General features: G+C 46.0%; 2 protein-coding genes across 2 annotated transcripts in view; one reads left to right on the top strand and one right to left on the bottom strand.

Moving 5' to 3' along the window:
- Window positions 1-5,036: 5,036 nt before the first annotated feature.
- On the top strand, window positions 5,037-12,181 carry LOC104361052 (adrenodoxin). The gene is made up of 4 exons (XM_009967114.3): window positions 5,037-5,325; window positions 10,488-10,612; window positions 11,035-11,164; window positions 11,402-12,181. Exons 1-4 carry the CDS (start codon window positions 5,147-5,149, stop codon window positions 11,520-11,522), a joined length of 555 nt encoding a protein of 184 aa, XP_009965416.2. The 5' UTR covers window positions 5,037-5,146; the 3' UTR covers window positions 11,523-12,181.
- Window positions 12,182-16,904: 4,723 nt separating this feature from the next.
- The window catches only part of LOC104357509 (rho GTPase-activating protein 20), a 37,689-nt gene continuing 27,299 nt past the window's right edge, over window positions 16,905-27,294 (bottom strand). Inside the window, exons 9-15 of the mRNA XM_042807410.1 lie at window positions 25,767-25,955; window positions 25,143-25,318; window positions 24,444-24,605; window positions 23,131-23,240; window positions 22,021-22,210; window positions 21,270-21,387; window positions 16,905-20,685 (exon numbers count right to left, since the gene is read on the bottom strand). Of these exons, the coding sequence (XP_042663344.1) occupies window positions 18,950-20,685; window positions 21,270-21,387; window positions 22,021-22,210; window positions 23,131-23,240; window positions 24,444-24,605; window positions 25,143-25,318; window positions 25,767-25,955 (2,681 nt within the window). The 3' untranslated portion in view covers window positions 16,905-18,949. The remainder of the gene's footprint in view (window positions 20,686-21,269; window positions 21,388-22,020; window positions 22,211-23,130; window positions 23,241-24,443; window positions 24,606-25,142; window positions 25,319-25,766; window positions 25,956-27,294) is intronic.

The following is a 27,294-nucleotide window of genomic DNA, read 5'->3' on the forward strand; positions in this document are numbered from 1 at the left end:
TTACAAGCACCCATGATTGCTATTGCCTCTGGTTGTGTATCATCTTTTAAAGAAATACAAGCCAGGGTTGATCTTCAATTATCAAGACTGACTGAAGGGTCAAGGTGATGTGAAATATACTGTTCTTCAGCCTGGGAGGTTACAGTGAAAGCTGTCTATTCTCCACATGCAACAGTACTGCCCTCACATCCATCTTTTGAAGCATCCCTGACTGAAGGAGAAACATCTGCATGTGAAGGCTTTGGCTGGAGCACTGTAACTTGGTGGCCTTCACCCAGCCAGGCAGCAGCTGCATTGCCACAGGTGGCTGCTGTCAAGAAGCCTTGCTGTGAATTCATTTTGTTTCCTTGTTGCAGTGTTACTCCATCTCTGATGATTGCATTACTTCCCTCTTGCTTCTAGTGATGAAAACTTGGCAATTTGCTCCTTTTGTTAGTGGTGATTCTCAGAAGGTTGCTGAACATCTAGGGAAAGGTCAAAGTGGGCAAATAGTAGTTTTGTTTGAGAGATATAGAAACTGAGGTGCATGTTTACAGTCATCTGCCTAAGACTCCAGCCTCTATGAGGCAGTATCTGAGACTTGAACACACTTGATATAAGCACTTTGCAGGTTTGTGTTCAGTGCATGTGTTTTGGGGCGGCACTTTATACCTGGTCCTGTGGGCCTGGAGAAAGCAGAACAAGCACAAGTTGTCCTATTTGCTTTTATTAGCAGCTTGTTCTGGAACAGGAAGGGTGGTTGATGGGTTTTCATAGTGACAATGGGGAAGGGGAATTTTAGTTTTGTTCAGTGGCTTTGGTTCTGTGTATGTAAGCAGCCTATATCTGCTTCCTTACAGGAGTACTTGTGAGGTGATAGGCTTGGTAGGAGGTAAGGGGTAGTCTGTTCTTGCTGTTAAGAATGAAAGCTGCATTCTGGAAACCTTCATTATTCCTAGGTCTGTGTGCCTGCTGCTCTGACTGCAGTCCCTAAGACTTCACCCATGGGAACAGCATGGGCTTGCCTCTCACTACTCTTGCTAGTGACTGAGCCAGTGCGGCTCTGGCAAGAGCACTTCTCTGTCTCAGGTGTGTGTCTTATCTATCATCGCTCATTCGTGCTCCTCAGAGGCCAACTAAAAATCCTTTCCGCCATTTCTTTGAGAGTTAAAACAAGGCACAGTGGATGATGTGTTTCTTCAGAGGCAGAAGAGTTGTGGCTGAACCTGGTGGCCCATTTCACAGAACTCAGCTCAGACTTCCAGCTCTGTGCCCTTTGCATGCCCAGACTGCCTGCCTTCCTGCAAACCTGGAGGAGACCATGGACCAGTCCTGCTTGTTCCAAACAATAAAGGAGCAATGACTTCTGCAGCGGGGCACGGTGCTGGCCTTCAGATTTGTCATGACTTGTTGAGCTACTTGCTTGGTTCCTCCCTCCCCTTTGGACACTTCCTCTGTGAGTTCTACTGTTGGGCACCTGGGATTTTATCAAATACTTATTTGATAAAATGCTCTGGTATTGGAGCAAACAGGTATTAATTTGCTTGCCTGGATGACACCTGTAATCTTTCTGTGTAAGTTGTAGCTTGCTCATGGGTAGGGGCCAGGTGGTTTCTGACTTGTGTGTGATTTGTCTCTTCCCTCACCTCTTGTGGCTGCTCTGCTGCAGGACAGGCTGCCTCTCCTGATTCTTCCAGCTCCTTTGCAAAGAAACTTCTTCCTCCCTTAATTTATCAAATGTATCAAATCTTGATTCAAATGGTAGCGGAGTTACTCTCAGAACTGCAGCATCACTGAAACTATACTAATAACTACACAATTACACAATGATTTTCATCTGCTTTCAGAGAGGCATCAGAATAATACGGTAATTTTAAACCTTCCATTTAGGGTCTCTTGGAAGCCACAAAGTTTACAGAAGACCTCTTCTGGTCAGAGCTATTTGCCCAGAGTGTCTTCTGCTGAAAGGAACCAATGCACGTTGGCCTTGTGCTGACTGTGCCTATGCGTTTGCTGAACCAGCCCCTGGAAGGACTGAAACTCCCAACGGTGGTCAGAGGAGCTGGGTCTGGTGTCTCAGAAGTCTTGATGTGCTTCTGGCCATGGAGGGCTGCAACAGTGTTGTGTAACTTCTTGTGGGATCAGTGCAGTGCTGATTTCAATCTGATTTACTTGTGCAGAAATCAGGGATGAGGTGTGGAGTTAATGGCACCTCATAGCTCTTTCGGACTTTTGCGTGAGAGTCCCTGGACTGGGGGGAGTGGGGCCAAATTGTCCTTTGTGTGGTGCAGAAGAAATTGGATGATGTGTTTCAAGCTAGAAAACCACTTGCTTCCCAGCATGTGCTAACACATCGTTGGACATGTAGGCACAGCCGCTGCACTGACAGCAGAGTGTGACCTGCTGGCAAGGTGGGGGGCTGGAGGTGTGTGTGTGCCTGTGCACTGGTGGAAACCTGACCTCTTCCAAACTTCTGTGAAACAGAGCTAAAGAGTCTGTCCTGCTGTGTCTGTGCTGCACATAAAGTGTGTGCTGACCTCCAAAGCAACATTTTGAGTCTCTTTTTTTTTTTTTTTTTCTTCCAAAGCAAGGATATTTTTGCCTAGTTGGTTGGGTTTCTTTTTTCGTTGATTTGTTTTTTTGTGGGAGGGGTAGTTATTTGCAAAGCTTTCTATTTTTGTGTTCTGAGCTAAATGAACACTGGTTTACTCTGGAAATACTGCATTTACTTCTAGGCTTGCTGCTAGATAGAGTGCAGGAGAGGAGGGAAAAGGAAATCTGCCCTTTTCTCTGTTTCAAAGACCTTAAAATATACTATCCAATCTCAGTATAGGGCATGATTCTCCTATTCCAACAGGGTTATTCCTGCTTTCACCAGAACTGTTGTCCCCTTCAGTGCTGCTCGCCTCCCTGCAGGACTGGGTATGATGCTCTCAGACCTGATTTCCCTCTCTGTGTTGGCCTCTCGCCCATCGGGTGGCATTGACCTGTCACTTGGTGTGCTCCAAGTTCCTGGCAAGGAGAGGGGTCAGTGCCAGGCAAACACACAAATGTCCTTGCTGTGAAAAACTGCTGCACATATATCTAGTGTATCTCTCAATTCAAGGTTTGCTGGAGAGATAAGATGCTTTGTGGTTTGTTTGGATGTGCTGTGGCCCATTTCCTTGCATATCTCATGGCAAGCCTTACTTTCTTTCTACAGAAATGACTGAGACACAGAACTGGGCTGCCTACTGCATTTCTGTGGTGCCTGAAAAGCAGGCAGGACTGGGCAGAGCCTCTCAGCTGGAGGCTGCACAGGGTGATTTTTATATTTAGGGGTGAGCTGCAGCCCAAGGATTTGGGTTTGAAGGCTGAATTATTCAGGGCAGCTTGCAGGAGAGAGCAAACCATCTGGAAAAGCTGACCTGAGAGTGAGGGGCCACAGAGCAGGGATGCTGGCCAGAGCTGCATTTAGCTTGCCTTGCCAAACTGCTTGCCTTGCTGCCAGCTCTCCTTTGTGATACAAGCAAGAGTGGGGAGGAGAGCCTTCGAAGGATATTCTACAAATGGTTTGAAATGAGGATTTTTTACATTAACTGGGGTTGAGGGGTGGAATTAGAGAGAAGTCCCAGTGTTCCTGAGCACGGCTGGGCAGCCTGATGTGCTGCACCCATGCCTGCTGTGTGACATTACTGCTTCAGCATCGTACCCATGTGAGAGGGCATGAAATATTCCTCTGTGCTGCTCTACCAGGTGCAAAGTGAAAAGAGGGAAGCAGACAGGTGATTTTAGAAACCAGGTTTCCCCCTAAGAAAAAAAAGTTTATTTCTTTTTTTAATCCTCTATGCATTGCCCACAAGTTTCTCCCCACTGAAGCTATCTCAGCGGTGTGTTTGAATGCTTGGAAACTTGCCTTTAAAACTTTATTGGACTGAAGAATAGGATTCCCCTCCCCCCCTTATGAAAAATACTCGCACTCCTTAATGTCTTTGATGCTTTTCTCAGAAAGCTCAAGCATCCCCTTCCAACCTGAAAGCTTTGGGTGGAAAATTTTCTCTTTGGGGTGAAAAGCCAAAACTTTCCAGTTATCTTCAAAACAATGTGTGTGTGTTGAAGATTCATTTTCTGAACATTTTCCAGCTAGTCCTCATTCTTATGCTGTAGTTTCTCTCCCCTGTATGGATTTATTAGAGAGTCTAGTTTTTGATTATGCTGGTCACTGATATATTACTGCATTAAAAAACTTGACTAAAGCAAACATCCTACCAAGTGGTGAACTGTTAATTTGGTATTAGAGACAATTCAGGCTCCTGAGATGACAGTTGTTCTCCAGTTTCACAAAACCTAGGAACTGAAACTGTCTGCTGTTGCATTTTGGTCCTCAGGGGCAAACTGATTTACCCTGGAGAGGAGGGTAGACAAAACTAGTGACAGTGTTTCTGGGAATAAATTAAAGACTTTTCTTCTTACAGAAGTCTCACTAGTATGGAGTATCAGCGTGAAATGAATGATACTTATCTGTGCCTTTATGGCACTTTTCAGTAGAGAATTTAGAAAATGAGCAAAGTGTGGCTGCTTCTCACCACTGTCCTATGAAGTGAATATCCACATTTTATACTTGGGAGCCTACATTACTGGGGAAGGCAGTGATGTGGCTGGGTGACAATCCATGTCAAGAGCAGAATCTGTAAGTCTTCCTCTCACCCCATTGCTGTAAGTACTACCAACCCCCTCTCTTCCTGAGGCAGCAGTTAGTGTTCCTGCCAGTCTGCTCTTCCAGCCCTCAGCTTGCAACCCCTTGTGTGATTAGACATTGTAATGAATATTGCTTCTGTAACTTGATTTAGGTCTGGTTCCTAAAAAGGGAAGTCTGTAAAGCAAAACAAGGTGAGCATTGCTTGGGGACTGGTATGTGGTATGCTCATGTTACCATGCTTCAACTGATTCCCATGCCCTGATGGGCTGGACTGCAGCAAAATCCAAGCACAATCCCTCTGTCCATTCTTCCCACCTCCTCCTTCTCCTCCCTCTTCCCTCCCTCCACCCCCAGGGAGGCTGTCCTAGCTTTTTCTATTTTTTTTTTTGTCTTCCCCCTCACCCCTCTCAGCTGTACTTATAACTCTTAATCTAGCTGGCCTTGCAACAAACAACAGCCCAGGAGACATAGAGAAGGGCACTAAGTAGCATGATGGCTCAAGGCATCTCGGGGCTCATGCGACCCTTGCTAGGTGGACTGAATGTGAGCAAAATTCGCTTTATTTATCCATGTGGGATGACTGAGCAGCGTCACACACCAGCTAAGCAGTGGTCAAAAAGAGGCTTCAGCGTCACACGCAAGCTCCAGGATGCCCCTGGGGAATCGAGGTGAGTAAAATGCTGAACCCTACATTGCTGCATCTGGAAGGGCCTTTTCGGGGAGGACATGTACTTACCTCTGCCTTACTCCACCCAAGGAAGAGAGAGGCCAGTGCAAAGCATGGCCTGCAGGAGGTGGTGGACGAGGAAGCGGAGACTGAGCAGATGCTGACAGGAGGGAGGTTGTACAGGGAGCCGTCTGTGAGAGGTGCTGCTCCCTGCTTCTGGAGCTGAGGAGACCACAGCTAGAGGCCTGTGTCCAGAGCATGAAGGTGGTGATGTGGCACAAGAGTCCATTAACCACTGGGGCCCAGTCGCTGGCCTTTGAGGAATGGTGACGGTGGGCAAGGGGTGTTGAGCACCTGGGCCGTGAGTCTGCTGTATTCCTGCTGTGAGGGAGCTGGGATGACCACTGGGCTGCTCTCTGAATTGCAAATTCTCTCGAAATTCTTGTCCCTGCTGCTGTAAAAGCAGAGTAGGGAGCAGATGATGTCTGCAGCTGCAGGGAGCAAAATGCCCTCTCTAGGTTATGGGAAGCCACACTGCAAGCTCTTGTGCTTTGCTGGTGTGCTCCTCTTGTCAGGGAGACAGAGGAGCTGGGTCGGGTGCTCAGCTGCCCAGACAGTGCCTGTAGGCACGAGGGGCTGTACAAGCCCACAGCACTGGTGTCCTGCCGGGCCCCCGAGGCCCGTGGCTTTTACTGGGCCTTCCTGAGGCTGCTTGCTGAGGACAGGATGCACAGTTGGCCCTGGTGGCTGAGTTTGTGAGTTGAACTCTGTAGTGGAAATCGGTCAGAAGTTTGTGTTTAGAAATGCCCCTAAGTGCATTTGGTCCCTGCCAGGGTGGAGGACTCCTGGCTGGTCATCTGAAAGGGCAGAATTTCAGCTGTTTAGGGACGTAGTTGACAGTGTCCATTGGCAGCTCTGAAGGGAAAAAGGAGTCCAGGAAGGCTAGACATTCTTCAAGAAGAAAATCTTACAGGCACAGGAGCAGGCCATCCCCATGGGCTGAAAGAATAGAGATGACAAGAGAGGCTGACTGGCACAGAGTACTTACCTGTATTTCTACATCAAGAACTACTGCAGACTCTCTGCCAGTCTTTCCTCTGTCTGTTCCTTAAGGATATTTCAGGAGGAGTTTGCATTTCTCTGAGCAAAATAAAGGGAATTTGTAGATGTCCTAGTCCAGTGTGATCTGGGTCAGACTGTAATCTGCTAGACGTTGAGAAAAAGTTGCAACCAACATCACAAAAAATACAACAAACCATTTTGCTGTCTGACCTTAGAGAAAACTTATATAGATAACCCTGCTTAATGGGATTTATGAAGGCTTGTTATCAATGGATTTTGTTTCTAATTGGTTTGTTGCTTGTGAAGTTATCTCTGGCAGCACTTATAGACATCTTGCTGTTTTGTGTGGCCTTGGAAAGTATCTTTTAGGGAAAAACACTGACAGGGAGCAGAACCACCTTCTTGAAACCCCCTTCACTAGTTTCCTGTGTCATAGAAAGTTTGAATATTTTTTTTTTTTTTTTAAGAGGGAATAGTCAGTTGGCAAACATTGAACTTGTAGTGCTGAGTTTGTCACATCCTGATAAGATCTTTCCAAAGCTTTGACTATGTGTCCTGTGACAGTAATGCCATTGCAAAATACTTCAGCCTAAATGAAGCAAAATTGATCAATTTTGAGTTGTTTTTAAAATCCTGGTTTGAAATTACTTTCTTAAAAAAATGTGAAAGGAATTCGTAACTTCAAAAAGGCCAATAAACAAATTCAAAAGTAAATACAAAATAAAAGCTACAGAATTTCTTCCCAGGCTCTCTTGAAGCCTTGGATACCCAAAGCAGGTGGCCTCCAGAGGAGACTCGAGCATGAGACTGTTTCAGTGGCATATGAAGACTAGTCCAGTACACGAGTGGGTCTGTGGGAGCTGACTGAACTGAACAGTGAAAACGGAGTAAGCAGGCTGGGTTTATGCCTCCCATAGAGGCACCTATACTAAGAACACAGACAAATTTCTACTACAGCCAGTGGAGAGAGAAGCTGCTTACAGGTGCTTTCTGTGCCATGATCAGGAGTGCTTGGCATCATTCCTGCTCTTGAGAAGGGTGAATTGCTGCACCCAGGCTTGTCCGAAGTCATGCAGGTGGTCTGTAGCAATAGTGTCTGTACTTCCTTATATCTAACTGCGTATCTAACCCTGTGTGCTGTCCCTGGCTGCAACTCAGGGCTCACTTAACTGGCAGCAACAGTCAAAGCAGGGCTGTGTCCAGGAGGAACCTCAGAGAACCAATTTCCCTGGCATTCACGGGAGCCTGGTGGGGGATCCTCCTGGGATTGATGGTGGCTGAAGCTCTCGGTGCCTCAAAGACAACAAGAATGAAGTTTTCTGTCAATAAACATGTGTGCAGCTTTGGGGATTGTTGGATCTCTCTGCTTGCAGGCAGCCAGCTCGCATTATCTTGTTGAAGAACGCTTCGAGTTGCAGCATTAAGTGAAGTCCTATGACTTTACTATTTCTATTGTGTAACAAATTATTTCACCCATAACTATAAAAGCAACATTGCCAGGAAACGTGCCTATTTGCCATAAAAATGGAATAAATGGGTCTAGTACATCAAAAAGTAGGGAGGGTTGTTTTGTTTTCTTTTGACATTTGAGAACTAGTCTTTAAATTGCTTATTTACAAAGAAATGTCTGTGGGTGTCTCTATGAAGGAGACTGAAATGTCTTAAAGATGTTCTTTGGCTGTTTGCTTTGGGAAATAGGGTGGTCCTACTTGGCTGTGTGTGACTGCAACATGATCCTTCCATTCTGCATGTGGGAAACTCTTCCCTTTGCAGCATGGTCTTGGTGTGAACTTCACAGCTGTTTTCATAACCAGGGGACCCTGCTGTAGACTAATGGCCCAGGCATTGTTTTCTGCTGAAGCTTTCTGAAAAACAGGAAGCCAGCCGCCTCAGATGAAGGTACAGCGGCCCCCGTGTTCTGCTCCTGCTAGCTGAATCAAGATGCAACTGAAAACAAAAGAGCAGAGAAGGCAAAACATACCATTTCATCTCTTCTCCACTTCCAAATTTTGATGGAATATGGGGATTGGCTTTCCAGAGAGAATTGTTTGGAATTTTCTGTGCCTGAAGTCTTGCTGATGAAGTCCGTGTGACATTGTAAGAAAAGGCATCCTTATTCACTTAGAGATGTACTGCAATGATTTGTCAGCAGGTAAATGATTTGTCAGCAGGGCTTAGATCAAGATGGTGATTGTGACTCGTGAAGCAGAATGAACAAGATCTCCAAATTTGAAAGGAGAATGTTTCTTGCCCCTTTTCCACTACAATTTTACAGGAATTCTTTCCTGTCTCTATTCAGATGGATACATCCTTTGTACTCCACCTCTGCCTCTTGTGAGTTAAGAAAGAGCAAAGAAAATTGTTTAAACTTGATCCTTACATATTTCTGTGCTTAACGTTAAAAGGAGTTGACAGAGATCTCCACACGCTTCATTTTCATCTGCCACAGAGCAGAGAGGGATGAGCAGGCAGGGTAAGTCCTTTCAGCTGCTGGTGTTGCTATCCCAGAGAAAATTCCCATTTAACCAATTTTTCCTCCTAATCTCTGTGACTCTTGAAGAGGATGCCTGGCACAGAGGAGTGTAGGCACTACAGCGCTTCCTTGGCTGGAGGTTTGCTTTAACATGTGACTCTGGGGCTGTGACAGTTTATGTTCAGTGTATATTGCAAGAAATCAGGAGATAATACTGTAAATTCTCAGAGCTCTAAGACATATTTGCTGTTTGTTTCACTAGCCCCAGGGCTTTCAGGAGAAGTGTTACCAAGTTTTATGCTAAACAGCACTTTTATTGGAAGAAACTGAATGCTGCTTCACTCAGTCTTGTGTAAGTGGGAAAAATCAGGGGATTGTGAGCTTGCCCAGTTCTCACTGCAAAGTTCACTCTATCTTCAAGGCTGTGGTTCTTTCTTCCTATGCCAGAAAAGACAACAGCAAGGCCATGAGGCAGCGTTGACACTGCTAGTGCTTGGGAGTTTATCAGAGCTGTGGGAGACAGACATGGATCTTTCCGGAGATCGGGGAGAGTGGTGCGTGTTGCTGGCCTGACAGAAGAGAAGAGGGTGGATGCACCTTCTGCCACTGGAGAATGCCCTGGGGTTTGAGATGATGGGTACTCGGGCAGTGCCACATTGAGAGGTACTGGGCAAAATACCCACTGCCTCCAGGGTGCCGCCCTGTTTCAGCACAGGAGGTGGGACCTTTGAGTAACTGGGACCTCCTGCTCCTAAGTGACCATTTGGGTATGTACACTAAGAAAAAACACTGTTTGCTCATGTGCTTCCCCTGGAAAATATAATAGATGGTCTCAGAATATACTGTCTCGGTGAAAAATTCCTGACACCACTGTTCAGGGTGGCAGCCTTCTCCACACTGGTGGGGAGAGCCTGGTCTGGAGGAGATGAAGTGGATGCTGTTTCTTTCTTATTTGTAGATGTGGTTTCTGCAAGTCAACACTAAAAGATGCTGATGGCTTTGTTCTTAACTCTTTACCAGATTAAATCTCTCAGGCTGACAAAATAACTAGAAATTTCTGCTGAGCAAGGATCAAATCTGCTCAGATGAGTTACTCAGCACAGTTGCTCTGTAAGCTGGAGCTGAGCATGTGTCATCAGAACAAGGTTCCCTGTGATTGAGTTTGGGGAAGGAGTGGGTACTTCATGAAAGAACCAGCAGCAGAAAAGGAACAGTCATCAAATAATCCCCTTGGGAAGGGAAGGGGAAACAAAATGTGAATGACAACAGCCATTATTGCATGATTAGTATCTGATCCTGAGCACTTATTTTATAATTACATCACTCCATCTAGGATTGACATCCCAGGCTCAGGATTTGTAACTGCTTCACCTACAAACATTCCCTCTGCCAGGCAGCCCAAGCAGAGGCAGCAGGTGCAGAGCATCTGCACTTGTTCATGTGCAGCTGGACATTTATTCCGAGGGACGTTTGATAAAGTGGGAAATATTTTGGGTCAGCGCAGATTTGCCTGCTACTGAGAACTGATAATCCGAATCTTTTCTGACAAGAGTGGTGTAATCCTTCTAGAAAGTGTGTGTATGCAGGGAAGGTGGGTTTCTCTGATTTTTTGCAAACTTGTCTTATAGCTCTGCAGACCAGGTGACAGTGCATTTTGTAAATCGGAATGGAGAGCGACTTACAGCCATGGCCAAAGAAGGAGAGAGTTTGCTGGAAGTGGTAGTCAATCAGAACTTGGCCATTGATGGATTTGGTAGGTATTGCACAAGGGTATGTGCTGTGACCAGTGGGTACCTGGGAATACTGCAGCTGTAGACACTTGCCACTGTGTTATGGTGAGACTGTGAGGCATGCTTCCCTTCCCCAACAGCTGCTTGCAGGGCTGGCTTACCGCACTGAGATGGCAGTGGGACTTCCACACCATCGCTGCTGGGATTCCAGCAGCCTGTGTCGATGTGTTTGGCTGCTTAGAGTTGACATACAAATTTGAAAACTGATTGGGATCCCCTCAGAGAAGAGGCAGGCTGAAATCTGCATCTATGGGTTGTTTTATAGCATCTGTTTTGACATGCTCCAGATCTGTTAAAGGACCTTTTCTCACACTGTTCCCAAAGGTGATCTCTCTCACCCTCTTGTTTTTTCTGATTTGCTGTCACACCCTTGTTTCTCCACCAGGTGCATGTGAAGGGACATTAGCTTGTTCCACCTGTCACCTCATCTTTGAGAAGGACACCTTCCAAAAGCTGGATGCCATCTCAGATGAAGAGCTGGACATGCTGGACTTGGCATACGGACTCACAGAGACGTAAGCCTCCCTGCTGATCACAGTAGATTCTCAAGCCCCTGAGGCAGATTCTCAGCACCTGGCACCTGTTCCCAAGGGGACAGGACTTACTCTATATTACAGTTGTGCCTCTAGAGCTGCTTTTTCTTGGGGCATATGAGACCTTTAACAGGAACTTTAGCGAAAACCCAATGTGGGTAGGGAATTTCTTCCTTTACTGTGGGAACAGATGAGCCTCACTTAATATTTTCTTCTCAGATCTCGCCTTGGCTGCCAGGTGTGCATTAAGAAGTCAATGGATGGTCTGACGGTGCGGGTCCCTGCCGATGTATCAGACGTCAGGAGGCAGCTGGAGGTTGGAAAGCAAAGCAAACAGTAACTGGAAACGACTCCTGCACAACTCACATCCTCATTTTAGGTGTGGCAGGGTACTTTGCTTTTGGTTAACACTATTGCTTTTTGTGGCTGGCTTGCAGTAGACCATAGAGGTCTGATTCAGTATAAATGCCTGCTCGGCAAATCTTTTATTTAAACAAAGCTTAATACTATGTTTTTTGGTACGTGTTTTAAGTTAAGTGCTTAAATGCTCTGCTGAACACAACTGGACTAAAGTGTATGGCTTTACATTTCACTGGGCGGGTGACAGTGAATATCTGTGCTGTATGTGACTCACCCTCTCCTTTGAAATTTAAGGAATTCTGCTATTCTAAGTAACTGCTGGGAATTTTAGAAGGCTTGGCTCTTTAACTGTAGAGCAGATTTTTCCCAGTATGTGAGGCTAAAGAAGAGAGAGCTGTTTCAAATACAAGAAGGTGTGCAGACGGGCTTGATGATACAGGCTAACTGAGTTTGGCTAGTGAGAACATGCTGATAGCTATTTGAATGCTGACATTCCCTATGAGACGGAACCACTTTCTATGAATCTGAGATGTTACATGCCACTGAATTGTTACATGCCATGAGTTGCTACTTTCTCCAAATATTATTTTTTCCCACTGCTGTACTACCACATACATCAAATAAAATTCTAATAATCAGACTTTTAGAACTATGAGATGCACTTTTCTGGTAACATGAGCCTAGTTGGAATAGAATGGATTTGGTGGAAATTTAGGTATAATATCCTATTGCCCAATTGACTCAAGAGGATTTTCCCCTCATGTTTGAATGAACGTCAAACTTGCCATCTAAATGTCATAGAGAACACATGATCTGTAACTGAGTTTTCCAAACAGAATTCTGCACATAACCCTTTCCTATGGATTTAGTTAGAATCCAGGCTATGTTTAACAACTAATTTACACTAACACATTACCATTCTGAGTCAGGGTATTAACCCCATAAAATATGTATATGTTTAGAAAAATGCTTATATTATTAGAGCAGTCACCATTCTATATATAAATTACAGAGTTTTGATCAAGTGGTGAAGGAGGGATTGCCCTGTGTGGGAGGGCAGGGACTGCTCTGTGCCTGTCACAGCCCCTTCCAGTTGGCTCTGGAACCAGTGTATAAACCCCTTTGCACACCAGAAGTCCAGTCAGTCAGAGGAGCATGTGGCACTTGTGCTCAAATATTTTTAAGAAGGAGTGATAGCCACTGGGGGTAGCAGACACAAGGAACATGAACAAAAGGAGACCCAGGAGTTGACGTGGGAGGAGGGAGTGGAGGAGACAGGTGGGAAGGGGACAGTGTTGGTGACCCATCCAGTCATGGAAGGAGATGCTCTATCCCAGAGGAGGTGTGCCTCTGAAGGGACTGTGGCCTGGATATGACCCATGCTGGAGCAGGGACAACTCTGAGGGACTGCAGCCCATGGATGACCCAGGACAGGGACACCCCTGGGGGACTTGTGGCCCCTGAAGGAGCAACACTTGAGCAGAGGTAGCAGTTAATAAACCTGGAGCACTGGAAGTAAATGAGTAAGAAGCCAGAACTGGTAGAAAGAAATTGCTGTGCACATAGTCTGACCTCCTCTGCTACCTCTTCACTCACTGAAAGGGTTGGGAGGGACTGGTGAAGGGATATTGAGTCAATGAATTGGGCTGGGGGAGAGTTGGGTTTGACTGAAGTTGAGCTTGCAGAAGGGTGAGGAAAAGCATGACCCTGTTTCTTTAATTGTTTGTTATCTCTTCCCCCCCTCATCAGTAATGAAAAGTTTATGCTAATTAACAATAAATCAAGTAAAATTCCATAAGTGAAAAACGAATTTTATATATAGGGAGGGGGTAATATCTTTTTGCTAGACCAAATGCTGTAGCTGGGGGGAGAGGAGGGTAAACGCTTTCAGACATACATGTCCTCCTTTAGATTTGAAATAAGAGCTGGAAACTCCAAGTTTAACCATCCTGGAGTGGAGAGGATCTTTTAAAGGCCAGGATCTCCGCAAGTGCATGAAATGATCGTGTTTGGCACCGCCTTTGTACCTCTGCCTGCCCCCGGAGTTAGTTTTCCCCCGTTACCCGCTGGGTTCCACCGGTGTTTGTGTAGGGTTTGGACACCGGACTCCCCCTGGACAAGTCTGGCAAAAGGAAGGACCCGTCTCCCCCCTCGCAGGAGGGCACCGGGCCCGTGGAACGGCGGCGGGGGCGGCGGGAACGCGAGGTGGAGCCCGCGGCGCGCCGGCTGCCCCGGGCGCGGGCGGCTGAGGGGACCCGTACGGTTTCCCGGTGTCCCCGTCCCCCCCGGCTCACCCCTCACGCTCTGCCCGCTGGCTGGCTCTGCTTCGGGAAGCTCCGAGCTGCTGCCCGTGCTCGGCGGTCACGGTGGTCCCTCCGTGCCTGCCTTTGGCTTCCTCTCCGGTCCATCATGCAAAACATCAGTACAAAATATTATCTAGGGAAACTAACTAGAAGGCAAGCTACTGGGGGCATTTTCTAGTGTGGGCCAAACCCACTTGCTGTAGGAGGTGAGTGCAGCAGGGTGGATTTTTTTTTTTTCAGGGGCTCAGCCCTCTTTTGGGACCATGGATGTGGTGGTGTACTGGGGTTTTAGAGGCTCTTGACTGGCATTTCACTTAAGCCAGGGCAAGGCCAGCATGTGCCTGTTTCTCCCAAAACTCTTGTCCTCCAGCTTGCCCCAGGTTTACTATAATAAAGCAAAGAGAATAAAAATGGATTAATTTAAAGCAGTAAATCACCTCATGTCTCTCCCTACTCTTGATGCTGCCACTCTCCCTTTGCAAAGGGGAGATGATCCGGAGCTTTGCAGTCCCACTCTTCAGTCCTCTCCTGTTTGTGAGTTTGAAGCTGGGTCACAGGTTGCTGCTGAAAGATGCCAGTTCTCTACACACAGGTATGACACTGCATGCTGGTGGGATGGCAAGAGAGGGAATAGCTGCTGTCTTGAAAGGGTTGAGTGACTGTCACGTTCCTCTTCAGTGTATGGGTGACCTTTGAAGAAAAAGTTTCTAAGGTAAGGTGCTTGCTTCGATATGCAGGTAGCCAATAATAGCCCCCACTACTCTTTGGTAAGGCTATGTGTCCCTCGAAGGTGCCATGGGATAGCAGAGGGGACTCTGCACAAAGGAGCTACCTGTAAAACAGGGGGGAGAATATGTCTCGGCCGCCTGGCTTTCCTGACTCTGTTGGGATGTCAGAAATGGGATTGAGATGGTTGAAATAAATTTTACAGCTGCCTTGGGCACTTCCGTCATGGTTTCTATCAGCCTGCAAGATAAGGGAACAAATCGTATATGCCAAGCAGAAATGAGAAGAGGCTGAAGTGCATGAGTCATTGTCTCTTCAAGGCAAATGAGCTGGAATTGTCCGGCCTTGATCTATACTGGGAGCAGGTCATGAAGGCTCCTCACTTCCCAGATGGCAACCACACGATGTGTCTTCCTGAGTGACTGCGTCCAGTGGGGCACTGAGTAGGGCTTTCAGTGTGTCAGGCCAATTTGAACTAAATCTCTCCTTTTAATTTGAAAAAGGGCAGAGAGAGAAGGGAAACCTATTTGTGTCTGAGGGCTGTACATTAAGGGAAAATGTAGCATTTCTGGGGCAGAAAGTCAACTGTGTATTTGCTATTTCTTGTTATGAGCAAGCTGGGTGCTGTGTAACTTTTTCAAGACCACTTAGTGACTTCCAGATACATCTCTGCATCTCAGAAAGGGGCGCATCCCACTTGAGAGTTTTGAGAAAGGAATTTTGGTAGCGGTTGGATATAATATGTGACAGGAAAATGACATCTAGCAGCACCCTAAGGCATTACTGATCACATTCTCAGCAGGTGTAAATCAGTGCCAGAGACAATGACGGTGAGGATGGGGTACTCTCCTACTGAGGAAAGGGGTCATTACTTTAAGGTTTTGCAGTTGTCTTCCTTGGACTTTCCAGTATTGGTCTGGACACTCCACCACATGACAGAAGATGAATGAAACATATATTTATAAGAAAGACAAAGCTAAAACAGTTGCACCTTCCTTCTTTGCAGGAAGGCAAAGAGCATTCCTCTTTTTGCTTATCTTGACTTGCCAGCTGCTGTGCAGCTTTCCCTCTGACACCTGCACTGATGGGAGCACTGACAGCACATCCACAAGCTGCTGTGGGAGTGTGGGGTGAATCACAGCCCCAGGTGGTATGGTGACCCACTGCTGCATGTCTCCTGACAGGGACTGACAGGAAAGCAGGGTGATCTCAAGAGTGAAGTCAGAGTTTGTATTTTGGGCAATTTATACTTGTGGCCTCGAGTTTCCTTGGATTAAAAGCAGTAGTTTGGCATTATTGTTCAGCAAAAACCAAGAGCTCTGGGTCCTTTCAGTCTATATGGCACAGCTCCGTGGGGACTATGGCCAGGATTTGAGGGGTTTAGAGGTGAGGCATTATATGAAGGCACTTACCTGTTCCTTACCTGCACACAGCTGGATGGTGGCACAGCTCACAGGTTTCCCAGTCTGCTCTGCCTAGGAAATCTATGACTAATTTGCTACATGTATTTTGATTGACTGGAAGAAAACGGAATACTTCTGCTAATTTAGTGGATGTAGGATTGGGTGCCAAAATGTGGGGAGCGTCTTGGTCTTCAGAAAGCTGGACTCTCAGAATTGCATTATTGCCAGGGCTCATGGAAAAGGAGTGCTGCAGATTTCCAGGTCTGGAAGTAGCAGGTAGGCGAGGTCTCTGTGCCCTTGAGGAGGCCAAGTCTCCCTCTGTCTTGTGTAGCACCATGCCTCTGCTGTACAGCCACACGTTCCCAAAGGGACCAGTGGTTTGTGCTATCTTTTCTGATAAATTTTGGAGGATTTTGTTTTGTTTTATTATGAAGAAAAATTATTAATAGACAGCTGAGTTAGAGCAACTATCCAGGGAAATGCACCCATATTAGGCAGCCTAAGCTGAGAAGAGGAAAATGTGTGTTTTGCCCTGCCTCTCCCAGTGTTTCTATAAACTAATCTCTTCCTAACTTGCTCGTAATTCTTTTAGGTGACGCAAATAGTGAGCTCTTACTCTGCATTTGGTCCAGGTCCCCCTTGTTTGAACTGAGACCAGCCCAGCCACTGAGCCAGATTACAATCCATTAGCATGTTTAGAATACAGAATGATCTCTTCCAAGTACAGACAGACCTTTCTTGTAATATTTAGTGCTGGTTTGCCTTCCTGAAAAAGACACAAATACAAGTAATGCCTGAGCTGATGTGCTCCTCATCAGCACAGCCAGCCTTGCAGATCTGGGAAGCACGTGTTTCGCAAATGCCACCACCCAAGCACAGAAGAGAGGGAAGTAAGAGCAAGGGAACAAAAGGTGATCACCACACCACAACGACAAATTTGTGTGTCTTTTATTGAAATAGTTACAACTGTAGCTCTGAAAAAAAGACTGTAAATGCCTCGTCAGTGTTCATGTGTGAGGGAAAGGATGGCAGGGGTGGGGTGTGGGGTGTTGTATTACGATTACATACAATTTTCATCATACAAGGGCCACCAAGGTGATCTGGGACACAGGGAGTGCCACATCTGAGCATTAAACACCCTGCATATAAAAAAATCAAACTCTATACACCTTGGAAAGTGGGCTCTGGGCTTCCCGCTGTCTCCCCTGCCCTGGTATTCAATGGTGTGAATTTGGAGTGCTGGGCCAGCTTCCTGGCACCTATTATCACACTAGATCTTTTACAGAGATGGCTTCCCCCTCTGTGCACGGTCTGAACTATGGCAGGTGTCAAGCAACTCCAGGTATGGCTATTTACAGACACACAGCACCTTGCAGGGGGCACTTACTCCACAAGGACTACCTTTCTGTCATTAGGATTCATGTATTTCTCTGGTCCTTCACCCATTCACTGTTAATTGAGTAGGAGTGTCTCTCTCAGAGAAACCACCTTAGAAAACTCTCACATAACTTTCAAAGGAAACATCCCGAACCTTTTAACCATTGAGATTTTCCCCGTCATTTTCTTAATGGCTGTAAAACTAATGTGGTGCTCTCAGCCTCTTTTTAGAGCTCAGCTGGCAGCATCACAACTCTCTTAGCAAGTCCCAGTATGGCTATGGTGCTTCTGAACATTGCTTTGTGTGGAGTCATGGGGATGCTCCAAGTCTGCTGGCTGCAATTTTTTTTTTTTTTTTAACTGGTGCAACACAAGCAGCCTGCTTAGTGCATCCCTGCCTGGCCCGTTGTCAGACTTAATTCTGCTGGGCCATGTACTAAGCTGAGTGGGAACTCAATGCTTCTCTGAGACAGCATCAATGCTGTTGAAGCCTGGACAGTCTCAGCTTATGGACTGTCTGACAATATTCTGGCCAGATGGGGTTTTGCTTCAGCATCCACTCGACAACATTCTTGACAACTTCCACAACTCCTTGACCTCATGCTAAAGCCAAATCCTGCTTAAGTCCTTCTCAGCATGATTAGGAATTTGATTAGTTGCCCCATCCACACTGCTTCTAGAAAAGGGCCTTCTGAAATGTCATAATTCTTTACAGAAATGTAACGTCACCTTTTACTAGGACTAAAAGGACCTTTTACTAGGACTCTGAGGACACTGAAGACAAATGTTCATAGCTCTGCCAAAGTGACAGTGTTAAAATCCTTTACAGTAACTGTGGCTCTGCCAAATTCTAGCTTTGGGGGAGGTATGAGAAAAGAGAATCAATGCACAATTAATTGGTGAAAAAAAAAAAAAAGCAATCTTGGGGTTAAAATGTTACATATGCCACCTGCCAGTGAAAGCTGGGCTTTGGGGTCTGGGGTCCATTTGGTGTTTCTGGAACCCAGCCTCAAACAGCGATGAACACAGACTGTGAGCTAGACCACTGGAGGACAAAAGATGAGCAGAGAGAAGCAGCAGTGATTTCTGGGATGGAGGTGAAGGGTCTTCCTCTGGATGAATGGTGGTGATAAACAGTGAATAGTGGAGGATTTTGTGAAAGTGTAAAGATTTTTAACTAACGATGATGAAGCTGTCCCAGTTCTCCAGACACCCACACACATCAGCAGCAGACTGGAGAAAATAAAGCAGAGTTTCTCCTTTCCTGCTTTGAAAAGAAACGGAGTCAGAGCCTGTGCAGGTCAGCTAATTCACCGACAGGAAGAGTTTGGTGGCATTTAGCCCACTAGACACCCAGCCAGTGAAATCTTTTCTGTAGAAAAAGAGTGTAAAGAAACAAGAACAACCCCCTGTCCCCTACCCCATCCCAGGCAAAAAACAAACATTAAACCCCAACATTACATAGACATTAGTGTCACTTTACACTTATTGCCCCATGCAGCCTGCTAGATTCTTCACACCCTGATCATATCTTACAAAATATTTTCTGCTGCACATACATACACAAAAAATATTCAGTTCTTCCACATCCATCTCCCCTAGACAAACGTCTCTTCTGCAAACGCCACTGTATCACGTTCTTCTGTGGCCACTTCTGCCAGTGGCTGGTTCCTGAGCCACTCCACCCTGCTCCGAAGGAGTTCATTCTCCACCACTTCTGCCTCAGCCATGGGACAGGTCTTGGTTTCATCGTGCTTGAAATATTCCCTGACAGTGTTTCGAATGGAAGCGGGGAGGATGATACGGATGGTGTGGCTGAATGTGTTGAAGCCCTTGCTCTGGGTTGGCGCCTGCGCCATTTCCACTAGCTTGCTCTCCAGCTCCTCAGGAGTGGAGGCATTTTGGGGGCTCTCTTTGTGCTCTGCCTGTGGGGATGGGAGCATTGGTTCACGGCGGTAGTGCCTGGAGAGGGACTGCAGGACAAGGGGGGTATTCTGCCCATAGAAAACTGTCTGGGGGATATGGACTCTCACAGTCTGCAAGCTCTTGGACAGGCTTTGCTCACTGCTGCTGCTGGGCAAGTCACTGCTGCTGGTGTTTGCCATGGATCTTTCCTCCTTCTCCTCCACTAGAGACCCCCAAGAGCTTTCTTTATTTGGGGCCATATAAAAAGTTATCTTGGTGCGCTTCAGGCTTTCCTGACTTAGAGGACAGGCATCAACACTTTTGATTTCTATGTTCTTCACCGCCTTCTCCCTATGCTGCTGGTGGCCAATCTGTGGGGATTTCTCAGCGGCTGGGCTGGCAGCTGGGAGCTCAGAGTTTTGTTCAAACTCTTTGGTATAATCCTGGCTCCTGAGCCCTGGGCCAGGGTCCCCTACACAACTGAGCTGTCGCTCCTCTTCTTCCCAGTCTATGTCTGTTAGTGGGCTTCCCACAGCAGCGCCACTGACAGATGGAAAACTCTTCCTCTCTCCAAACCAATGACTGCTCTCTACAGACTTGGGTTCATATGCATGGAAACTGTCCAGGTCACACAGATGTAAAGGCACAGGAGATGTGAAGGACTTGTGCCACTCTTTCGGGGACCTCTTGGCAATCTTGGGGGACACAGCGTGAAGCCTGGCAGACGTGCCGAACATGAATGGCAGGGACGAGACATCTGTGGGACTAATGGCTGATGACTCCGAGCAGTAGGAGAAAGCACTGTCTAAGGAACTGAGTGAGGAAGCAGATGGGGAGGTGGTGGTAGAGGACAGGCTAGAGAAGCTGGACCTGTTGGACAGGCTGGATTTCTGAAGGCTGAGCTTCTTCACCCTAGAGCTGGTCTGAGGTGACTGCCGCAAGTTCTGCCTGGCATTATTAACCCCAGGGCTTAGACCTTCATCAATCAACTTCTGGCTCTCCACCTGCAGCTGCTTGAGCCTGTGGATGTAGTCTGTATGGCTGTGCATGATGGTGGCATCGCAGCTGGACTGGCGTGCCACCGGCTCATGGCTCTGAGCGGGCAGCTGGGAGCTGAGGCAGACGCTGGGCTCTGATGAGCACCGGTCCCTGGCCGGGCTGAGTGAGCGTATTGAGCCGATGGAGCAGAAGGAGCCCTCCTCTTCCAGGAGGTCATAGCTGTCTGCACTGGTGTTCTTCTGGGCTTTGCTTTGGTAGCAGGCTGTGATCTCGCTGAACAAGTCCCAGTCTTCCTGATCCTCATCGAGTAACAAGCTGCTGGATGGTTCAAAAATGTCATCTGTCTCAGGTACCAGGTGGTGCTTTGGTCCTTCTGGGTCACAAGCAGAAAATTCCAGCTCATCAGAGGAATCATCATGCTGAGCCAAGCCTATGCATGGGGCAGAGAACACAAATTAATTTGTTGCCTTTGTCTCCTAACCTCATATAGTACCTTACAACCAAGGCAGGAAAATATTATCAAGTCCATGGAAAAGCAAAGATGATCCATTTTTTTCATAGGGACCAGAGCAGGACTGGGAACAATATCAAAACTTCTGGTTGATGACCTGGGCTTTCATCACTGGCCCATATTCATAGGATAGTTAACAGAGACAAATCAATCTATTTCCATTCAACCATTTGGTTTAGCTTTACAGAACTAATCTGGAAGAAAAGACTGCTGGGACGTGGCATTGCTAAGGCTACACTAAATACTTGTGGATAGCTGGAACAGGTTGAACAGCAGCCACAAAGAACCATCCTCAGGGAAACATTTGAAGTGATGTACCTCAGCCCTTTGGTTTGCCCTTGTTTCCTGCCTATGCCTGACAGTCAGAGGGAAAAACAAAAGAAACTGTTTTTCAGTGCTTTTCCATGGAAGAGACATGAAGGGAAAGCAAACTCCTTTGTAAGAGGAGTTTATCTATTAAAAGATTTTAAACATTTCTGGAAGATACAGTATCACCAACTTACCCAGAGATTCCTCTGAGTTTTTGGACTTCTTTTTGTCTGGTCTTTGAAACAAAGAAGCAATGTCACCTCCAAAAATCTCTCCTGAATTTTCAATCAGGAACTGCACTAATAAGGCCACCTGGCAACAACATGATTTTATAAAGTCAGTTTGATGAAAATATAGCCAGCTATATAAAGCAAGTCAAATCAGTCCCAGAATGCTCCTTTTCCTTTGACAAAGATGTAATTTTCTACAGAACCTTTTGCTCAAGGAGCTGTTAAGAGCATGGCAATGTGTCTGTGTGAACTGCACCTGGGACAACAATATGAGCTACATGAACTGGTACAGGGTACAGCACATTCTATAGTTTTTCTTACTATTGATAGCACCTCATAAGATACAAGCAAGCATTTCTCCCCTCTGATGCACTGTCATGTTTGTTTCTCGCTTTGTCTCTGCAAGATGGCTTTAGACCCAGCTGAAGTGGCAGTGTCTAACTTCAGCTGCTCCATCTTTCTTGTGCTTACTTGACCATATAGGAAGTTCATCTGGTAAAGCAACCACAACTTCCCTTTTCACCCTAAATAAACTGAGTAGCTCAGTTCCCCTACCAGCATGGGAACATCTGCACAGGGGAAAAGACAAAGCCTGGCTGCCACTCAGCCAGCACTGTCACTGATCCTATGCCTTTCTTCAGTCCACAAAATACAGTGCCCATAAAAAGAAACAGAAGAGGAAGACAAGCATGAGGCCAAACCCATGAAAGATTACCTTCTTTGTAGATCTGCTCTCCTCTTCAGGCCCAGTGGGACCTGGTAGCCACAGCATATTGGGTGCAATGCAAAGAGCCAGGTTAAAGGCATTCATCTGATTCACACCAGAATTCTGCTCAATATGATGAAGGACTCCAAAGAGGTGTCTGAGTAAGATGAGGTTGGCCTCTGGAAGCTGGTTGACTAGACTATTCAGGGAGTGGGAACAAAGGAAAACAGTGCTGTTCATAAAAATCTGCTCTTCAAATACCAGAAGCTGCTGCCCAAAGCTTTTGCCCACTTCTGCCCTTTTGCAACCAGCTGGAAACATTCACAGCTAATAATAAAGTAAGACTGTGTCACTACCCTCCACCAACTTATGTGAGAGCCACAGTTTTATATCCATATTGCCTACCTACCCTGGTCATAGAGCTGGAGGGACCAAGGGACTTATATCCAGAATGTGGGTAGAAGCCCGTAAGGTGTTAACAAAAAAATGATGGCCCAAAGGAGAGGCGTACAGCTCCAGGCCAGCAGCACACCAGACTGTGCCATTGTCTGTGTCTCATACTATAGAGACAATGGAGGAAGGAGGCCTGGGCCAAATGGTAAGGTTCAAAAACTGAGCTGAGCCATTGACAAGAAGAGGTTTGATATACCGCACAGGATATTCTTGCTCAGGGCAGCAGTTTCAAGGCAATAAAGCTGCTTTCAAGGTCCCAGTCACCACCTTGGCAGTGCTATTTCTTCTAACTCTCAATAAGACGATCAGCTTAATTTTGTGCACATAAGAAAAAAGTTACCATTGTTAAGGACCTAATTCCACTAACATTTGATGTATTCCTGGTGGCTGAATTGTTGTGCCTTTTCAGTTTGCTTGTTCTGGTAATTTTAAGTGGTCATTTGAAAAGAATTTTCTAATGACATTTTTTGGGGTCAGAAATGTTAACAGCGTTCATAAAAGACCATTGAAAGGAAAATGTTCTGATCAGTGACACTGGCAATCAGCCATCGCTCTACCGTGGCCTGAAGCATTGCCAGGAGTCTCCCAGAAGATGAAGTCAATGCTTAGGGCCATATGCTCCCCCTTCTCCCACCAAAAGAAGCTTTTACAAAGGCTTTTACAAACCTTTTGATAGCTTCAATCTTATGTGCCCAATTTTCCGTGTCCACAGCTTCCATCCACAGTCCGTGCATGTCTGAGGATAGAACACTGTCAGGTATATTTCGGAGAAAATCCTGAATTAAATATATATATGCAGAGCAGTCTGGTCAGTTTTTAATTCCTTGGTTTGGTTTCATGATGCATATAGTCATTGTTTATTCATATTAAGCACAAGATAAAACAAGACATGACATGAATACATTTCTCCTCCCCTCCCCACTTCCACCAAGCTGCCCTCCTCAGGGCTCTCCCATTGCAGCACCGCAGAACTGTGCTGCAGCGCTGGCGGCAGCGGGTGAGCAGCCAGCCCTCGTGCCCTGCCCCTTCTCCAGAACAGGACTGAGCTCTACTGCAGCAGGCAAAGGACTCATCCCTAAGGCTGTGCATAGTTCTGTTTGAAACATTTCTCAGCTAAGAGGATTGTTGTTTTTTTTCTCAGGGGACTATTTAACAACTTAGCATATATTTTTTGTGCTGGAAGTGCCTGAATATCCTATCAGTCAACAGCTTTTTGTATTAGGCCAACTAGAGCAAGAGACAGGGCTGTTTTTTGATACTTCAGCTGCGTGAACTGTTCTGACCAGATTTAACTGCCAGTGCAAAACATAGGCTTTTTCTTAATAAAACTTGGGTCTTATCACAACCTTCATCCCCACCCACCACAACCCCTCACTTGGATTTGGCAGCTGTTTTCCCTCTTGCTTGCTGGCTAATTAGAGGGTGAAGGCATAGAGTCTAAATAGTACAGGCCAGCTCCTCTGAGCATGGCTTCTCTGAGCGGGATGCAGAGCAGTTGCACTTAAATGACACGTGTTCTCCCATATCTCCCTGTAGTCTCTTCTATGTGTCCAGAAAGGACAAAGAGCTTCTGTGCTGCTGCCACCAAAGCGCTTCATGCCTATGTCAGTGCAGCATCCAAATCCAAATTGCTGACTCCAGATTCTGGCACACTATTTGGCACTGCATAGATACCATGGTTATCTTGGAGGCAGACATTACTATATTGCCTGCTGGAGGCTGTTTTGTGCAGGGAGGTCAAAAATGAAACACTGGTCTGAGGGCCACTGCACATATCTGCATGTGAAGTCAAGCACCACTGGGTCAGGAAGACACCTTCATGCACATAGATGGACCAAGCCATCTGGTAAGAATGTGCCTTGCTGAAAAATGCTTTCTGTTCCCCCTAAAATCTTCCCTACCCATAAGGACTCATGTTGCTTCCTTAAAGAAGGAAGGTACCATTAGCTCATACAGCTGAGTTACTTGGCCAAACGTACCGTGATGACAGCTGCAGCCACAAAGACTGACTCTCCATCCACCTGGACATCATCTCCAGAGTTCAGCTTCTCTTTCAACTCCTTGCAAGTCTTGGCATTGGCAGAACGTCTGAAAATGCCCCTGGTAGAGGGACCTTCATGGTATAGCAGGAGCAGCATATCCTAAGAGAAAGCCCAGTTGTACTTAAGAGCCTAACAGCTTACCCTGTTGTCTGTGTATCTTACACTTCACCTATTATAACATAATTAGCATAAGACCCAGTTAGTACTGGGAAGAGGACAGACATACAAGAGATTTATCATAATTTAATGGGACAAGAGCCTGTCAGCTAAGCTGCAGGTACAGTTCATGTGGGTAGGCTCATCCCGTGGCAAGGGTGAGCCCAGTGAACTCTTGTAGGGAATGAGGTCTAGGCAGTGTAGCATGGCACAGTCTGCTGACTGCCCCTTGCCAGCTTGTGATGACCTGTTTGGAGATGCCCACTGAAACAGGATGGGCAGCTGTGCATGAAGTGATAAGGATTACACAGGAGAAGGATGCACTCACTCTTGCTACTACTTTTGCTGAACTAGATCTGAATCACAGGAAAATTATAGTCGTCTTCTCCATCCAATTCTCATAAATACCATAAGCGGCTTTAAATTCTGGGCTAAACACATCAAGTTTATGTCAGGATGAACAATCCAGGCACTCCTTACCATGATTGGCTTGGGAAGGATCCCATCAGGACACACAGAGGACAGAGACAGGCCGAAGAGCTTCCGTGGGGTGGTAGGTGACTGCGAGGGAGGGCTGCCTGTGGGGGTGCTGGTGCTGCGGCGCAGGGCCCAGTCAATCAAGGACTTCTTCCTCTTGGTGTGTTTCTGCAGTGAATCTGAAAGAAGACACAGACCTTTGTGACATATCTGTCCGTTCTTCCTACTAGCCAGTGAGTGATCTACATTGGAGGCAGAACTCCCGGCAAAGCAAGGACTTTCTATCATTGCATGTTTAATAACTGCACTCTTAACAGGGCTGGTCAGCAGTGGAACCACTTGTTCCTCTCTCAACCATCAGCAAAACTCTTATTCAATCACTGTTCTTCAGAGAACCTTGCTGTCTGTGCAGTGTAAGAATGGCTTGCAATTGAAAGCTAATCAAGGACTGAAAGCTAATTCTGAACATTTGCACAGACACATTTAGGCCCTCTGCAATCTCTTCCTCTTTGTATATGCTCAGGTTAGTGACCCTGGGATACATGTACGATGCTAGGAAGAGTTTGGCACTGCCATGGAAAGCAGCAAAGTCTCTGACTAGTTGAAAGGTGCCCCTGCAGCACCTACCTCTCCTCAACTGCATTGGAGCTTGGAGCCGTGGTTTCAGGACAAATTGACACTGTTTTTCCTTTGGGAGCTGATCGAGGAAGGAAGCCTCTGTCCCATCAGCCAGGAGGGTGTTATTGTTGGTTCCTTGTTGCTGGTCAGCAGAGTCCCGGAGACAGTTCAATGCAATGCTGAAAGGATGCTCGTGCCCTATTGAGCAGAGAGTTGTGTAAAGAGCAAGAAAAGATGCAGAGCTATGTGAAAACAGCTCCAAATCTGGGCAGGAGGAAGCAGCCACATCCAATGGCTCCCACTGCAGCTGGGCCTCTAAGCCACATTGCTGAAAACTTCTACCTGTGGACTAAAAAGGCCAGGGCACATCTATGCATATGCATGATCATTGCTTTACAACCAAGTTCATCCAGTTAAACCTGGACAGCCACTCTTCATTAGCAGGTCTCTAGAACACTATGCAACAAAGCAATATTAACTGGGTTTAAGACCTTAATCATAGACTTATGGGCACCACTACACTAAGAAAATACTGTAAGCATTGCTCTGTGTAGGAGCTAGCATGCTATGACAGTCTAGTATGTCTTGGATGAATACAAAAAGTAAGCATGAGCCACAACTTGGAAAACACTAATAAATACCCACAAATAAATATACAGAGTCTAAAAAGCCCCAGAATAATAGCCTTACTATGACAACATGGTCTTTGGAGCAAGATCTCTTTAATAAACCAACATGCATAAACTTCCTGGGAGAGCCCGGGGATGTATTTGTTGGATTATCACTGAAAACACAATGCAGAGTTAATGCAGAGACGACTTGTTCAGTATAAGTAAGCAGTATGCTATAGGACAAAACAGTCTGAGCAATGGCTGCACCATTGATATGTCTGTCAGAGAAGCAAGGAACAATTTAAAATGCATCTAACAGCTTTGGTTTAGATTTTGGGTAAATTAGATTTTGGTATTTTCTTGTTTCCTCTCTGGCAGATTGTACATTTAATCTTATATTTTGCTGTCTTGTTTTTGTCAACCATCCACAAATAAACACTATTGTTATTGTTATTATTATTGGAAAATTCCAGCTCTGGTGATGTCCATGATGAATGCTTAGCACTTAACAGACAAAACTCAGTGGTATATTTTAGAATGTTTCTTGTATTTCTGAAATCATCTCCTACAGGTCTCCAGCACTTTCCTCCATCGTGACTGTCCTCAAATACCTTTACATACACACCTACTTTCCCTCAAGCCCCAGAAGTTTCTAAGACCTAAACACAAATTGTTAAAAAGGAAAGTTTACAAATAAACATCCTGAAAAGGCATTGCCTCAAGTGACACACATGTGCTTGTGAGATCAGACTGGTATTGGATTAACGTGGCTGACATGACATCTTGTGTGGAAAAGAGTTTCCTTATTTGTGAACTGAAATGCAATGAAAAGTAAATAAATACCAAAAAAGTAAGATAAACATGTTAGCTTCCTAACTAGAGGCTTAAAAGTAATCAGTGGATCCATCTAAAAATTCTGCTTCCTT

This window comes from Tyto alba, unplaced genomic scaffold, assembly GCF_018691265.1.
Source record: "Tyto alba isolate M040663 unplaced genomic scaffold, T.alba_DEE_v4.0 Super-Scaffold_5, whole genome shotgun sequence".
Lineage (NCBI taxonomy): Eukaryota > Metazoa > Chordata > Aves > Strigiformes > Tytonidae > Tyto > Tyto alba.